The following is an 18,343-nucleotide window of genomic DNA, read 5'->3' on the forward strand; positions in this document are numbered from 1 at the left end:
CCTCTGCTAGAGGAAGGAAATGAAATTTTTGTGAGTCAGAGTCGGTCTTTTTTTTTTTTTTTTTAAATGCCTAGACTTCATTTTGTGGGTGGCATTTAGGCTGCTAAATAATTTTTCTTTATATTATGTTACCTTGAAAGTCTTGCAGACTCTAGTAAGCACCTACAGTTTTAAGGCATCTGAGTTTAAGAAAAGGTCATCAGGAAACTCTAATGTGTTTTCAGAAAAAAAAGCCTCTGACCTAGATTCAGCCTACTTGCTTTGACACTGAGGTTTGTTCTTTTCATAGAGCCAAAATAGGTTTTCAGCTGCAGAACTATTTTGCTTCCTGCTGTCACTGCCTAATAAAATAAGGCACAGCTTTTTGTAGGATGTAGTATTTGATGAAGGATTGTGATTTACCAGAAATGCAGATCAGCTTCTTGAGGGCTCAGATATTTAGTAAGGTAATTTTCTGAAGAGCTGTAAACTAACCAGATGCAACCTAGAGTCTCAAGGACATCAGGTTAGGAAATTTGTCGAAAAACTGACAAGAAAAGTAGCAGCTAAGTGAAAAGAAAAAAAAAAAAAAAAAAAAAGCTTAAAACCAGCACTGACCCTCTGCCCTAAAAAACTCATCACTTAAATAAAACATGGTAAAAATTATATCCTTAGACTAAGCAGAACGATACTTGAATTAGCCTATATGGTACCAAGCCCCACTTTACTAGAGAAAAAACCTGGTTTTTAAATCATTGGATTCAGTTACTCACAAATCCCAATCCTACAGTTATGCTGATTCTCTGGGTCAAAGTAGCATTGGTTCACCTTGATTCATTTTTAAGCAGATTAAAATATATTCAGACTCTTTGTGAGTAGATCAACTTATTCCATTTTAATCTACTGTAATCCAATATATTTTTTCCCTCTAAGGATACAGTCTTAAAAATATTTACAAAGGAAATAAATTTAATTAGAATATGCCTATACATAGAACAAGGAGAAAGGTGTGTCTTGGACAATGTTTGAATGTTTTTAAATATGTAGTGAGAAACCATTGGGACATTATTATTTTGTGCATATCTGTTTATGTACTTTCCAAATGATGTATCAGGTTTGCTTTATATATTTCCTAATGATAGCTTTTCCTGCCACTTGTGAGGTTTGTTATTTCCTGCCTTTTTAAATGTAGCTTTAAAATCCCTTTGATTCAAAGAGAATGGTGACAGCACTCAGAAAACTCAGTGTCCCCTTCCAAAACCAATTTCCATTTATCATCTTATTTGGGATGGGATGCTTCACGTAATTTGCTGTCTAGTCTGAGTTGCTCACATAGTAGAGAGGTTGAGTTCCTTCTACCAAGTTCCCTTTCCTAAAATGGTTTCAAATATGGTCTATGATGGTATAGATTCTTTCTAACAGTTTTCAGTGAAGCAGTACACTATGGAATCACAAGTCAGGTTTATGTCACTTCACTTCTTCAACTGCTTCCCAGACCTGCTCTATATCAAGCCCACATTATCATCTTCCTATTCTTGAGTATCTAGACAGTTAATGTTTAAAAAGCAAAGCTTTTCCTGGTGATTGCATTGTAAAAGCATTTCATAAATGATTTGATTCAATACTTGAGGCTTGTTAAGTAAACTGTTTTACATTATATCCAGCTCCTTTAATAAAATGAAAGGAGCAGAACAAAGAGATACCTTGTCTTTAATGCACATTGAATTTTTACCTCTCCTGAACAGAGGTATTTCATGAACAAAGTTGCTCATCAAAAATGCTTCCTGGCAGGATTTATGTATTCTCTTATAGGATAAGCCATTGTATTGGGTTTTTCTTTCTTCTTTTTCTGTAAGAAAGTGCTTCTTTTTAAGATGCATTGTTTGCCCAGAAAAAAACCAGTAGATACACTGGTAATCACTTACTGTGACCACACAACACTTACTGTGATTAGAACATATTTTCCCATTTGTAGCAGTGTATATCTGTTCCAGTCAGTCCCTTGTAAACAATGGCTCTTAAGTTTATTTCAGGATAAAAAATCAGAGTGGTTTGAACATAATCAAAATCTGAGTGCATTATGACAAAGGAAAACAAAAGCCAGCTGCCTTAATCAGATTTTTAATTTATTTGATAAATTTCAGTAAGGGATTTTGTTCACTGGAGAAGTGTATTGTTCAATAGTGAAGTGAAATGTTCAATATTTTCTACATCAGGAAAAATAATCAAAATAAAAGGAAAGATCTGCCATGCTACATTGTCTTTGATGGCTAGTGCCAAAGATGTAGCCCCAAAAAATGATAACTAATGGCAACTAATCTGTTTCAGTGCCAAACATTTGTAAAAACTGTTTTTTTAAATATGTCATATAATAGTGAAGTTGATTTCAAATCAGGAGAGAAGGAATGCTCTCCAGAAGCAGTAATTTTTTGCTAAAGATGATACTTTCAATCAGTTTGAAAACAGACATATAAAAAAGAAGTCATTACTGGCTGTCAAAGAGTCCCTGATACCCCTCTTACAGAAGCAGTTCACAGCCTGTGAGAGTTCTTTAAGGAACTGAAACACAAATCCTTTAAAAATGCCTGTCTGCTTCCCTGCACTCTGATTTTGCTTTTCCAGAAGACAAGTAAGAGATGAAGTAATTGGTACAATTTGGAAGAATTCTTTCACCAGTGTTCATCCCTGAGTTTGTCACTGACTGATTGACAAGGGGTTGTAATGATACCATAGATTAAATAGGCCCAGGTCTGTTTTTTCTCCTGGAAGTCAGTTGCTTCCACAACCTGCTTCCATGCAACTGGATTTCCTAATTACCAAAGCAAAGAGGCCTCAGGTAAACCTCTGATAACTCTCAGGATGGTTCAGGAGCTGTTTTGGAGAGTATTAATTGTCTTGAGCCAAACCCACTGTTTTCTGAAAAGGTATTTTGTCTAGACAGTCAAATTCCATAACAGGGAAATGTTTTCTAGTACTGTTAAATTTTCCTGTTGTAAAAATATGGTTTGTACTTTTCATGTTTTTTACTTTAAACTTCATAAAAGCTTTCTAACATCTTTGTAAGCTGAAATTCCCTAAAAATTCTTATTAAAATAATCCTTTGCAATAGAATGTTATTATTTCAGTCATCTGGGTTCAGTTAAGTGAGCACAATGGCCAGATAAAAAGGGTGAGTCATAGTGAGCTGATTGACAGGCAAAAGAATAGAAGTAGTATTTTTCACATAAGATTTAATTTGTTATTTTGTAACTTTTTATTTACAGCTGTAAAAACTCACTAACTCACTCTCTTAACTATGCACAGATACAAAGAATGAAGAACAATACTGAGCAGTGTATAGGGAATCCTCTCCTATAAAATTGTGAGCATATCTTCTCATCCCTTTGAATGCAATGGGCCTATTTGTTTGAACATAATACCTCAAATATATGTGAAAGATGAGACTGTGTACATAAACCAAATATCTGCCCTTCTGCTGCTGTTTATGAATTTTCACACTTATTCTGCAATGAAAATTATTCATCCTTAGGTCAGAAGTGTGATCACAAGTAAACACTCTGGCTACTTGCTTTTAATGGGGGAGTGTATTAGCAGATAAATGTTCAATTTTCTGCATCAGGAAAAATAATCAAAATGAAAGGAAAGATCTGGCAAGTTTTATTTTTGTTTGATGGCTAGTGCCAAAGACATAGCACCAAAACATGAACAAGCTGTAATGACAGCAAAGTCATGTAACTACTCTAAACAGAGTAAATATATAATATTTAGTCATTGCTCTTCCAAACTTCTTTTCCTGCGGAATGCAATGCCAAACCATTTCTAATTTTTTTTCCTGCTAGTACTGCTCTTGAAAGTATATGCTGAGTCACTTACACCATCTGTTATCTGTGCACATATCAGCTGAGAGAAATGTTCAGATGTTTCTGAAAACATCTGCTTATTTCACTGAGCTTACTGATTCAGGGTTCTTCTGTTTTAAATCATACCTACTTGCACACTTCCTAAAATAGGCTCTTCCTTGCACTTCATAAGAATTTTAGAACACTGAGATTTTTAGTCTTCCAAGTCTGATCCCACCTTGCCTTTGTTTAGTAGTTTTAGAAAACAAGATATTCATAGTACTAATAGCTGTGATAAGAGCTAGAGGTTTTACATGGTAGTGCATTCACCATTGCATGAGCTTTGAAACAGTAAATATTGGATATCTTTCGCATTGGCTTACTTGGTTATTCATTGTCAATTCAAATAACTTCTTTAAAAGCTGAAATGCTGAGATGATTTCCTGTCTGATATTTTAACTAATGTATAATTCTAATGCACTGTATGACACCAGAGGTAGAAAATCATGCAGCTTCCTGATGGAAAAGCATGGAAACTATAAATCTGTATATATGTAGATATATATATATGGATTACTGAGGAAATGACAGATTCAATACAGAGGCCCAGTTCTATTGCCATGTTACTTGCACATAACTGTTCGACACAGGGAAAGAATCACATAGTCTTTTTTCTAGCTATTTCAGACATACTTGGTAAAAATTTTGCTAACACACATCTATAGGCTCTTCTTAGCATGCCTTTTTGATTAGTTAAATTACAAGTAACTCTTCAGTTTAAGAAGTCGTCTATAAACAGTTGAAAATAATGATTTGCAAATAAGTATACAGCTAACTTATATAAACATATATGGCTATAAAAGACATAAATACAGTTTAATTGAATTCCTCATGGAAAAGAATAATTTTTGCAGTAAATTTGACCAGCAGTAGCTCATGTCCCCCAGAATTTAGGCAGATGTTTCCTCAGGGTCACTCCTGTGTTACAGTCTCTGCCACTATGCAGGCAAGGATGCTTCATGCTTTCTTCAACCTCTTAAACCCTAACTTTACATTCATATTGTGCAATGGCTTCCCATGACAATGCTAAAACCAGAGGGCTTACTTATGGACTGTCTAGCTGCCTCCATGGTCATAAGTAAATTTATAGTACCCAATTTTGATGGGCACTAGGGTAGGACTAGTTTAGGAGCTACCTGCTATGTCCATAGAATAAATATTTTTTGAGTTTCAGCACTGGACAAGCTCATGCCAGTGAAGACAAGAAGGAAGGGTTCCTCATCTAGACCAGCTCCAAAGTACAACTGCTGTTGCTTGAGAGTACTGTGGGGCCAGTGTTACACCATTTCTGAAAGGAAAACCATGGGAACCAACTTCTAGAGCTTGGAAATGCTTTCTGATACTTTTTAATTCACTGGGATAGAGACTGACTGTCTATGTCCTGTCAAGATCCTTCTTCAGATACTACTTACTTTCAAAAGAACCTGAAGACAATGGTGAGCATAAAAGACAGGGGTGTGAGTGATAAGACAAGTTCTTTCAGAGAGGGAGAGGTACTTCCTTATTTCTGCTTCAGTTTTAAAGGAAGAATGAGGATGAGTTCAAAATCCTTGTGGAAACCATTTCATTTAATAATTAAGCCAGTCTTTGGTCCATGATTGCAAAGCATGCCCTTGCAAACTGACAGATCCATTTCTGTGACTCCCGCAGTAATTGTGACGTGAAAGACAAAAGGGACTGAGGCAAAAATGAGGAAACCATTACTGTCTGTGCAATAGTCTCCTTGGTACGAGATTTCTAAATCAATTTATATTTCAGTGCAAGGATATGGCTGAAGGAAGATAAGCTGTGCCTGAGGGAATGACCACAGTATGGGAGTGGAATTGTTTTGTCTTATGACAACAAAATTTCTTGATGAAAACCTCCATAGATTATATAGTAAAATAGAAACACTTTTTTAATCCCCTTAGAAAAATAATTTTCCTTTTATTGTTGTCCCTTAGAAAGTGCCATGTGATTTATTTCTTTTGAGATGAAAAGTTAATATTACAAAAAGATATTTGTAGCAGTTTTATGTGAAATTATGGGACAAACCATAACATCCTTTGGTAAAGGAAAAGGCTCCTACACACATTTTTAAGGATCAGAAGTGCCCTGGAATTAATGTGTTCTTCAGGATAACTGGGAAGTTATTGTATATAATTACAGAACTAATTGAAAATTATCAGGGACCATTGCTGTCACAAATATGAGGATTTCTTAATGTCATCAAGCTAGATTATGTAATCAATCTTTGGATAAACAGCTCTGGTATTTCTCAAAATTACAGTCTTTAATAGTTTTTCCAAATTAATGTCATTTAATTTAAAACTTTTAAAACTGATTACTGCTAATCTGGAAACAGTGATCAACCCATTGTCAACTAAGAAATTAAATGCCTTTTTTTATTAATTGGTAGGCAATTTTTTCAGCTTATTTTTTGTTGTTGTTGGGGGTTTTTAATCTATACCTTAAAAATAGAATATGGCCATTTGGGAAACATTTATTCTGTAATTGTATAAATATTAGTATTTAAGATTGTATTAAAGAAAAGATGTCTGTATAAAACCAGGATTTTCTGTTTCATAGAATGGCCTTTTATTAACTCAGGGATATTATCTGTGAATGTGTTATGCAAAAATTTCATGATACAGGTGCAAAATTACTTCTTATTAAAAAAATAATACTGTAGGCCAGCAGAGAAGTGGTCACACATCGCTTTTGAACAGCAAAGAGCAGCATGGTGGAACAAGGTTGTGGAAAATTCCAACCCCTCACAATGAAACAAAGTTAGTGTTACTCCTGCCAAATCCTTAGGTTATACAAGACTATTAGGAAAATAATTAAATAATTATTATTTCATTCAGTAACATTGGTTGCAACATACATCATGTATAGGATTTGACATTAGAATCAATGTTCTTTTTAAGTGGTTTATATATGGAATAAATCATCAAACAACTCAAGTAACTGTACTGAAATCTGCACCCTTCAGAATGGTATTTGCTGACCAGTATTTAAAAAAAAATCCCTATGAAAACTAAAAAGACCAATTTTTTCATCTGATTTTACAAAAAGCCTGTCATTATTAAAGAAAAGAAACAAAAATACATTGGCGAGCTGTTTTTTGGCAAAAAAATCCTCAGACAAATCCAAGCTGAATTCAGATGCTTTGTCAGTCTTTTCTTTCTTTTTTATTCTCCTTTTGCTAAAGCCTTTCTGCCTGTCTGGGGACCTGCTGCTCAGGACCATCCATTCAGAAATGCCTGAAATCTGCCTAGCCTGTAACATGGTCTAAATGACATAGTAAAAGCTGATGTTTTTTGTATAAAAAAATAGCCATTTGAGACGGCCATGACCTCCACTCTGGATTTAGGTGTAGTTGTGACTGAGGTGTTGGATCACACTTTGGTGCATATGTATCTATATATATCTATATATATCTATATAAATATATATCTAAAAGGCAGCTATATAGTTAAATGTATGCTCATTTCTTTTGCTGTAAATTTTTAGTTATTTCTCTTCTGTCATTACAGCTCTATTATTCCTACTTATTCCTATCTGGTAGTACTTCTTTAGTAGTATTCAACTGATTTTTCTCTCACCCTGTTAGTAGGAAACATTCTTTATATTTTGTTGCTTATTGCTACTCCTCACTTCCATTTTCTTATTCTTTCTTAAAACAATGGTATTTTACTTAGAACTGTGATTCACAGACCTGGAAAGTATCTCAGTCAAGAAATAAAATCCATTAGTGTTCAGATTAATTCAGACACTTTGGTGTAAAAATGTGATTTTATAGAAGGTGTTTTAATTGGGATTTATCATACCAAGGATATGACAGAAAATATTCATAGGCAGGATCAAGATTAGCTTTTATTTTTGTTTAATAATTATAACAGTTATGCTGATAAATTTAGGAGAAAGATCCACTTTACAGAGCCCTACAAGAACTGGAGGTTTGATCTTACAGCTTTGTGAATATTGTGGCGTTAATTGCATTACTTGCAGCCTTGAAAGACCCCAGTTATATTTCATCCACCGTGCAATTTATTGTTTTCCCAATTTAATCTATATAAAGCACAACTGCTAAAGAATTTGACACAGGTCTCTAAAAATTTCCTCATTAGTTATTTCTGCACAAGGAGTTTGATGCCAGCTGGAGGTAAAGGTCTTCAAAATAAACAGTGCCTTTTTTTTAAGCTGCTTTCCTGAACAATAGGGAATTTGCATTAGAATATCTGCAGTGACTCCAACAGCAAGATGTTTCTGTGCTCAAACTGGATAGTTGAATCCTGAACTGGAGATTTTTTGGGGAAGTTTCTTCATGTCATTCATATTTTGAGTATTTTTAAAGGTCTGAAACAATAGGAAATACTTCCTTATAAGTTACTACCTGGCTTCCAGCTATCTAAGCTATCTATTTTTTTCTTTTTTCTTTTTCTTTCTTTTTGAAGTGTAGACACTCAAAACCTATTCCTTAGCTGTTTTTATCACAAAAAATTTTAACTTGTGAAAAAGCAACAGCTCACAAATCTGAAAAGATTTGACTTAAAATATGAAATAAATGTTAAGTACAGAGAAACCATTAATTTTTAAATTATTACATTAGTGAATAAGTACTAACTATGTCATCTGCAATACAACAATTGGCAGCTTATCTTCTGTTACCAGTTATTTAGGCTAATAGGAGGTCTAGAAAAAGCATTTTAATAGATGTGAGGCACAAGGATAGTTAGTAACCTTGGCATTTAAATGGCAAGAGAGCAAGCTTGCAGCTCTTTGAGAAATTAGAGCATTTGAGTACAGCTTGTATCGGTAGAAGAGGGACACAAATATTTTTATGTCATACATAAACTTTATATATAAATGCTACTGCTAATATGGAGGTCTATGTTAACAAATTTATAACTTTTCATCCTGTATATTAGACACCATACTATATAACTGACTAATCTTTCTCCTGTCATCCCAGTTTCTCCGTCTTTACTTCTTAATTTTTGAATTTGTTCTCAGTTCGTTTTGTGGTAAATACTGTGTTTCCTCATGTGTGCTGCATGCCTGCAAGCACTGTTTGTCTCCTTGTTCCTGTTTCATTCTTTTGGCTTGGAAAACAGAAAAATATGACAAGGAGTCCCAGGGCTTTTTGGAATGTGTTAAGGTTTCTGCTTTTTGCTGGGAACAGCCCTTTTGACTGTCTTTATTTAAAGCTGAAGGGAGGATGCTGCCAACATCTTTGCAAATTTAAAAGCTTATTATCATGTCCTTCTAATCTGCCAGAGAGACTGGGAAGGGGCAACTGCACATCAGAAATACAGGACCTAGGCATCTCCTTTTTTTTTTTTTTGAGCTGACTTTCACAGACTGTGACTATGAACATAGGTTTGCTATGATGCAGAATAAACAGACTTATTTTCAATTGAGATTACTCCAATATAAACACAATATTACAAAAACAAAAAAAATCAGGATAAGCAGACATTACAATAAATAATACCCCTTTTTTCTGTCCTTGAAAAGTGAAAGGAATCTAGTAAAGTAAATAGGGTTTTATGTTAAAATTGACACTGCCAAAAAGAAAGAAATAGGGCCATAGGAGTATGTACATGCATATTAAAACAAAATACCACCTTATTGTGCCTGATAAGTCTGAATAGCTTTTTCTAATCCCTCTGCCATCGGTTGTAAAATAAAATTGACCTTTAGTCTCCTTGTAATTAGGATAGCACCCACATTTAAGAATATAATCATGTATAAAAAGTAGCCAATTTTATGTCATATCACTGTGATAAGTATTATCTGTCAGAATCTCTGATGCTTTACCTTACAGTTAATTTAGAAGGAATATCTCTTCTCAAACATAGAGGATACATTACCCGACTACTCTTTCAGAGGCAGCAATCTATGATCCCACTAAACAGGTACAAATGTGATTTTCTTTCCAGCTGCTCGCAGGCTCAGTCACTTGTCTCTTTTCTTGCAGAATGATTCCTGGGGAAAGCAGTACTCTTATGCACTCTTCAAAGCCATGAGCCACATGCTCTGCATTGGTTATGGAGCCCGCGCCCCGGTCAGCATGTCTGACCTCTGGATAACGATGCTGAGTATGATTGTGGGGGCTACTTGTTATGCCATGTTTGTTGGTCATGCCACTGCCCTCATTCAATCCCTGGATTCATCGCGACGACAATACCAAGAAAAGGTAACTAATTTTCTCACAACTCCTTAGTTTCTGAAATGGATTAATAGGATGTTTTTATTCTTTACATGAAATGATCTAGTAGTGTGTGAATACTGTGGCAGATGTCATTGAACGCAAAGGAATTCAAAACACTCCATGAGTTCACTATATTTTTGCAGGAACCTACTTTGCTTAGAGAGAAGCCGGTTCTTGATGTTCAACTTCCTTTATACTCTTCAGTGAAAACTCTATCCCTTGCTTCAGACTTGCTTTGTATCCCTTTACTGCATTCTGTAGGAATTTGATCTAGGTAGCTTGAACCAGGGCCTTCACCTTGGTAGCTTGGGCATGTCTTTACAATTTCCTGTCATTCATTTGGGGTACAGTTCAGGGATCACACTCAAACATGTCAAAAGAATGGCCTTTAAATTGAGGATCAGACCAAATCAATTAGTTTTGTCTGTAACTTCCTCAGAGAAGTGCTCAGAAGAAGTCTTCATTTGCTTAGTAACAGTATTGTTTACATGTGAATCCATGACATGTAATCTCCTCTCCAAGGTCAGAAAGGATTGTGGCAAAAGGTAGAAAAGTAGAGTAAGGTTAGTGGAAGAGTGTTCTTTATGAAGCAGGAAGTAAAAGGTTGTTTTATTCTGTGTAAGATTGGAATTAAAAACACATGAATGAGTACAGGGTAGGATCTTTCTGAAGTACTAATTAAAACTGTCAGTTGTGTAATAAAAATCAGAGATGGATGTGGACCAAGGCATGAAACTGGAAGATATGGCTAGGAAGGATGGCATAAGGAAAAAAGGATCAGAATGAACCTCAGGAAAGGACAAAAAGAATGTGCAGAATTACTGAGGTGCTTAAGAGATGACAAAATTCATTATTACAGTAAATGGGGAACTGGAGGAGCCATACCAGGGGAGAGGTCAGCTGAGCAAAGTAGTGAAATCAAAGTTCACATCAGCAAATAAGAAACACAACCTGGGCAATAGTATTTGGCATATGTCCACAACAAGGTCCAGAAAGGCAAACTGGGCAGAAATCACAGTATGTTGTAACACAAGCCTGAGGGAGAAAACTGGCAGAGACTAAATAGCTGAGAGGGTGACCCTGGCATCTGCTGAGGATGAAGGGGAATGACCTGAATTTGCTGGGCAAGAAAGAAGGGGGAAAAAAAAGAATAGGGTGGAATAGGGGATTTTCTTTACAAGGAAGCAAAGAGGGAGGAAATGAGAATGTGTAGGTGAAGAAGGGTTTACATACAGTTTTGTTAAGCTCAAATTGCATCCAGATCATGGGTTCTATATGTGAGAGACAGGGAGAGGTAAGATGAGCTGTAAGTTCAGTGACAGAAAAATTAGCTTGTGGCTGACAAAACAGCTGTTCAAAACAAGTTTGCAAGCAAGAAATTTCACACACTGTAGTGTCATAAAATACAAGTGAGAATAAGAGGTTTAGAAAGAGAGTAGAGATGATCATTAAAACCAAATGAGTTCTGTCAGTGGCCATGTGAAACCCCCAAATTCATCTCAATATAATGTCAAAGGGCTAATCCGGGTAGGTTACCTAACTCAACTGGCTCATTGGGTCTGTTCTGTGAACAAGAAGGAAAGTAATTTTATCCAAATGGGACATTCCTAGGAAGTTGTGGGACAGAAATGTCATAACCATGGATATGAACTATGACTGCAATTTCATTACAGGCCAGGGTCAACATACATACACACATATACACAGATTTAAGAAATCAGAAGAAATGTCAGTACACACCTGAAATCTCATGTCAATCATTATCATCAGACCTTGCTGGCTGCAGCAGTATATCACAATATTTTGATCATCAGAAATATAGTACATGTGTAAAGATATCCCTGTATTTTAAGCTGTGCTGAGTAAAGCCAGTGTAATTTTCACTTGTTTTGTAAATTGAAACCCAGCAGCAGTATTGCATTTCTCATCTTTTTGCAAAACAGCAAACAAGACTTTTTGTTTATTCATTTGTTCTCTGATTTTATGCACACACAAACAAATTTTTTTGTTTATTTTTTTCTCTGATTTTATGCACACACTTTATTAAACATTAGCATAGAAATATCCAGCATTTTTCAACTCCTCCAATTCTCAACACATTAATTTTTCCTTTTGTTTTTTTTTCTTACTTGTTTCCTGACTTCTGAGGTAAAGAATAACATGGCAATCAGAAATTTAAGAAATGAGCCAGAAAGTGTATATTTCTATGCTTTAGAAAAAATATGTTTCTTATTTTCTGGAACATATTTTTATGCTGGTTATTAAGGGCTAGAGATAAAGGATGTCTTGAATAAAGATTTTTTTTTCTACTGATTTCTGAGACCCTGGACCTTGATATATATTAACAGCTATACAAATTTGTCTGTACATTCTTAACATTTCTTTATCATAGTTTAATCATATTTTAAAATAAATCTTTGATTATAGCATAAGAATTATAAGTCATTACTACAAATTCTTAAAGGGTACTCAATATTTTTCTTTACTCTGAAAACTAGATAAATGGACGCTTCAAAGACCATTTTGTGTTACCCATTTTGTCTTCATATTTTCTAAAATATTGGCACATAAAAATTTTTTATATTTCACATATCTGACACTTGAGAATAAGGTAGATGAAATTTCAGCTACAGATTTCAGAGTTTTAATATATTCCATTATCCATTTTTGCAGAGTGCATTGCTTTTATTTTCTTCTGAAATTAAAAAATCAGAAGAGGGAGATTTCTTTGATTTTTTTGGACTTAAGGGCCAGTATCAGCTTGTTTTTTTAGACATATATATCTAGGGTTGTATTTTTATTGGCTCAATTTTTTTCCTTGCAAGAATTATGTAAAATAATGAAATTATTACAAATTGCTAGGCAACACAGAATGATAGTGGAGGTAAGAAAGAGGTTGTTATTTGATTCTTCTCTGAATAACATCATAAATGCATCTGTGGAATGCAACCAATTAAGGGAAAGTTCTGGTCCTTCTCACACTGAAAGCAGCCAGAAATAAAATATTTGCTGAAGTCTCCCTCATTCAGGTCCTTCCCAAGCTCAAGGTATGCAAAACTAGAACAAACATAGTTCAAAATGGAAGAACTACACACAGGAAGTCAAGAACAATATTTCATTAAGCCAAATGTCAAACGCTGACAAAGAATTTGACCTGTGCAAAACATTGCATGCTGAAAGAAACCAAAATATGGTAAGGAAGAAAATATTGCTCCACAGGTTTACTCTTATGGGTCAAAACCAAAAGGTATCAGAAAAATTAAAAGTTATTATAAGTCATCAGATGTAGGAGATGGACAATAAACTTGTACACTGAGAAGTTGTACAAAAAAGAATGCATTGGTACATTCTGGTCACTCTGACGAAGTTCAGGCTTTTTTTGCTGAAGTAGTGGAAATATTCTCACAGGAGAAAAAATATTTAATACATACATCAGATCCTGGTATCAATTAGTGAAGGGCCTGAGTGAACTCAGTATCTGAGTTGAACTGGTATCAATTAGTGAACCTGAGAAAGGAGAGAGATGTCCAATTCAGGTATACTCAATATTCTCTTCGCAGTAATAAAGTTTGATGGACCATTCTACCTTAGAAAAGCACTGAATAAATCAACTAATCAATGTCATCTTAGCACTCTCCTTCCTGACTTTGGTGTAAGTCAAAGAGGAATGCAGTAATAACTAAAAGCAATATTCTAAGTGACCACACCTTTGACATTTTCTAATGTCTAGAAAGTCAGAACATCTCAAAGATTTTTGCCTTTGCAAAGACATTTATTTGAAAGAACCAGAAATGCAATATGCTCAACTTGTTAACAATCTAGCGTGAAACAAAGAAGGCAAAATGAACAGTCGCTTGACAAGGAGGTGAAGATCATTAGTTAAATATTTCTTCCTTTAGATCTTGGCAGTTTCTAGTAGGAAGATGTTTGCCTAATGCTGTGAGTGTCAAAGAATTTTCATTATTGATGATAGGTTAATATTTTCTCTATTACATTCTGTCGTAGGCAAAAAAAATCCAGGAACAACAAGCTATTAGAGGGAAGATTTGTAGTGGCATACAGATTGTCTCATAGCATAAAGATTATTAAATTGGTTTGATAAAATACCAGGTATTAGCTGGGGAGGTTATTATTTAATTTTATTTTAGTTTTCCTTATGCTATCGTTTTCCATTTTCCCTTATGCTATAATTTTGTGTATTTTGTTTATTCTCTAACAGAACTCAAACCACACAAGGTGTTGAAAAAATAACAAAGAATCGGACCAGTTTTGCCAATTGCTAGTAATACGAGAGACATTAAAATGCTTAATTCAATAATATACATATAGGAAATGGAAAAAAACCTACAACTGTCTCAAATGTCCCAAAGGACACCTTCTAATCCCATATTTTGCTTTTATTTTATCTCTTAATTTATGATCTTTTAGCATGTCTTCAGTTAAATCAGTCTAATTCAAAAGAAGAAAAAAACTTAAATGTACTTTTTTACAGAGAAAAAGCAATAACTGTATATAAAGGTAATTTAAAAGCAACCAGTAAGTTGTAAGTAATAAACAACTACTACACAATTATATGATATTGTGCATTTTTATATGGATAGCATTGGGATTTGGAGCTCAAATTGCCTATTTTTCATTTCTTAAGCATCAGAAGAAACATTTAAAAAGGAATAACAAAATTAGGGCAGCTGAGCAGCTTTAGATTTTGCATCATGAGGCCTTGCACCAGCTTTTCAAGTCTGTCCCTCACAGCTCCAGTTTGGATATCTAAATTTCCCTTGCAGGCTATGGGGAGATACTCAATATGTATTGCAAGAGGTAGGGGCACCTTGGGGTGCTTCGAGGGAGCTGTGGATGGAACATGTTTCCATTTCGTTGCCCCTCCAGGAGGCTGTGTGTGTACTTCCTCACCTTGGACAGTAACACAGCTGAGGTCCTCACTTCCAAAACTGGGGGCCACCTCTTCGAGTTTCCTTCTCTGAGCAGTTATTTTAGAGTGCAATGGAGGGGCTCTGCCATAGAGTAGATCAAGACTTGGTAGCCACTCATCCAGCCAGTGACACCTCTGCATTTTCCTAAAGAGGAATGGGAGACATCGCTTCCATATTTTCTTGAGTTTCAAGCAATTGGTGGTTAAAGTGAAAGTGGAACAAGGCAGATACCAAGTTCTTGCCATGTTCATTAGAACTACTTCAGTTCTTGGAAAATATTTCTGGAAAATTTTAGATATTTGTAACTATGTCATCTGTAAGTATCAGAGATTTGTGTATACCCACGAATATTCCCACTGGGAAATGTCTGTTTTAGTCATGATGGAAATTGCAAGGAAAGGAAGAGCTGTGGCAAACTCAAGACCACATCACTATTTAGCTAGACTTACACCAGCTTGTGGTACATATATCATTAAACTAAATACAAATATCCATGCTGGACTCAAGTCAGATGAAATGGAGTGAAACCAATAAAGTTTCCTATGCCTACATATTTTATGCCATACATAAAATCTTCGAAAATTTAGTTTTATGGATTTTTTTTGTCTTAAATTGAACAGATGTTCAAACAGCAAATTGCAGAACCTGAATTTTAGACACATAGCTGAACTTGCAATAGTGGAGTTATAGAATGTTATTCCTGGATCTCTCCTGGATCTGAGCAGCAAAGTACTCATTAATACTGATTTATAAGTTCAGTAGCTTTTCATGGTTTATACATGGTTTTTAAAAATGGAAGTCATGCTTTTCTGGTGCTGATAGTTTTTAGAAAGTCTGACAATACTGTAACACAAGAATATTCTGTGATTCTTTACTTTAAAATAGCCTGTTTTCATTTATAAAGCATAATTTTAGCACTAAGTCATGTCATGTCACTGCTGAAGAAAGAGAACCACTTGGAAGATAAATCTTGTATTTTCCATGCAGCACAGTATACTTGCCACACCAAAGGAATTATTTATTTTGGAAAAGGAGGGGTGGTTTCATTTATCCTGGAGTTAGACCCACTTGGGAAAAACAAACAAACAAAACCCCAACAATAAAACAAAACAAAAAAACAAACCAAAACAAAACAAAAAAACTCCAAAACAAAACAGGAAAATAAAGCAAAACCTTTTCATAGGTTTTTTTTCATACTTTTGCATGTTTTTAGAAAATTCTCATCAGCTTACACAGATGTATATCCTATTCAGCTTTGCCATAGTGCAGTATTTTAAATAGTAAAGAATTTTTAAAATGTTTTATCAAGTGATAAACAAGAGTTGTCAGGACTTCAGGAATAAGTATTAATTTTATGAAAAGCCATATAGTCATCAAAGTATTGTGAACAAGAAAATTCATTATTACCTAAATATTTAGGCATGACTGAGAGTCATTGCACACCATAATATTTGTGGATTGTTTCTGGTAGTTATAATTCCTGGATTTGTGATTTTATTTGGAAGTCCAGAGTATGTTATAGTTAGAAAAGGGTTTGCAAGTGTTGCCTTTAGGATTGTTTCTGAATCATTTTATGCTGTTTTGGCAAATATCAGGTCACAGGCTGCTAAATGGATAGATGTAGTATTCCTGGCTTCTGTGAGCCTTATTGGTTCCTGCAGAAAGTAATGAGATTTATTAGAACAAGCAAGCTCTTAAAAGATACTTGACATCACTCAATATTCTGGAAGTGAAAACATTCTGGAAGGATAAAAAACAGCTGAATCTCAGAAAAATCTTTTCAGATACTTTATTTCATAGGATGGATCCTGTTATTTGGTAGAACATGCACATAATAGAACTTGTAAGTACATTAATCCTTTTCTTTATATGCATCTTTTAACTTGATGCATAATTAAGGCCATCATGAAATCAACTGACATATAAATGAATATGTAAATTCTCAGCCATGAGAACTAGCGTGGGCTGTGCAGGCAGTAGCTTATTCAACAATATTTGTTGTGTCATGCTAAGACCTTCACTGCCATCACTTACTTTCTTTTTCTCATCTTTATCAGGTTTTTGTTTATAATGATTACCTGGATTTTTGCTGCACATACTTGTGATATTGACACTGGTCTTCACAATTTTTGAAACAGGAAAGAATGATAGATAGTACTGCGGAAAGTGAGAAAAAAAATACTTTCCCTCTTCCAATCAAAAATCAGAAGTTATTCACCTTTAATGATGCAACACGGAAAAAATACACACATTTTTTTTCTCTACAAGTTGAACTGAATATGATGTTTATTTTGAGGGCAAGACTTTGGAGAGAAATGTAAATTAGTCAGAACAGTCTCACTAGACTAGACTCAGGATTCTTTTGTCCTGATACTTCATTATTGTGTTTCAGCTCTCATTACAGCCATTCTTGCTGGGGTAATCGGGCTGGTGATTTTTGCCTTTCATGTCTGAAAAGATGATTGGTTCCTCCCAGCAGCAGGTACTGTGCAAGCCAAGTGCTCTTCACCTGGCTGCATCATACCTGTGCCAAACTGTAATAGATTCCCACTGTTTCTAAAGTGACAGATGGGACTGTCTTTGATTTATTGCTGTGTTGTGGGTAATTTACCTATAAAGTGTTCTGCTGTCTTGCATTATGGATTAGGTTTCTAGCAGTTTTCCATATGAAACTGCAGAGCAAGCTCATTGCAATTGCAACCATGTTCATGATGACTATATAAAATTAGCTGTGAAGGCATGAAGTTATTCCAGAGTCAGATTTTACACACAATCTGCTTTCTTTCCACAATAAGTTCCCACATTAAATAGATTAAAAAAAAAAAAAAAAACAAAGAGATAGGAACGAAAATCAAGTAACCAGGTTTTGGGCTTCAAACTTTCTGTTCAAACACAGCACAACTTACAAATTTAGCAAGAGAAAACTCTGATTCACATCAGACAGATATAGCAGGTAGCAATTATCCAAGTTGCACTAGAATGACTGTGCTTATGTTCTGTAGATGGATTGAAGGAAATAGCAGTCAATACTATCTAATATAACACTAAGAGTGAGAAAATAATCCTTTCTGTGAATGATTATGGGTTTTTTTCCTTTACCTTGTTAGGGAAGAAGGGAAGAAAGAAGAACTGATTATTTTTATATTGACTTGTACATAATAGTTGTTTCCCAACCTCACCTTTTTTCTCAATATTCAAGTAATTAATGCATGTATACTTTGAGAACATAATAATTTGTATAAATAAGACATGCAATATTTTAAATGCTTTGGAGTGCAGAGGATAGCAGAATGACCAAAACGTTTTCCCTTCAAATGTATGTTTTAAAAACCCTT

At 34.7% G+C, this 18,343-nt stretch overlaps 1 protein-coding gene across 1 annotated transcript in view; it reads left to right on the forward strand.

Moving 5' to 3' along the window:
* HCN1 (hyperpolarization activated cyclic nucleotide gated potassium channel 1) overlaps positions 1 to 18,343 on the forward strand; it is a 193,712-nt gene that overhangs the window by 115,612 nt on the left and 59,757 nt on the right. Inside the window, exon 4 of the mRNA XM_053932652.1 lies at positions 9,844 to 10,062. Within this exon, the coding sequence (XP_053788627.1) occupies positions 9,844 to 10,062 (219 nt within the window). The remainder of the gene's footprint in view (positions 1 to 9,843; positions 10,063 to 18,343) is intronic.

This window comes from Vidua chalybeata, chromosome Z (genome assembly GCF_026979565.1).
Source record: "Vidua chalybeata isolate OUT-0048 chromosome Z, bVidCha1 merged haplotype, whole genome shotgun sequence".
Classification (NCBI taxonomy): Eukaryota; Metazoa; Chordata; class Aves; order Passeriformes; family Viduidae; genus Vidua; species Vidua chalybeata.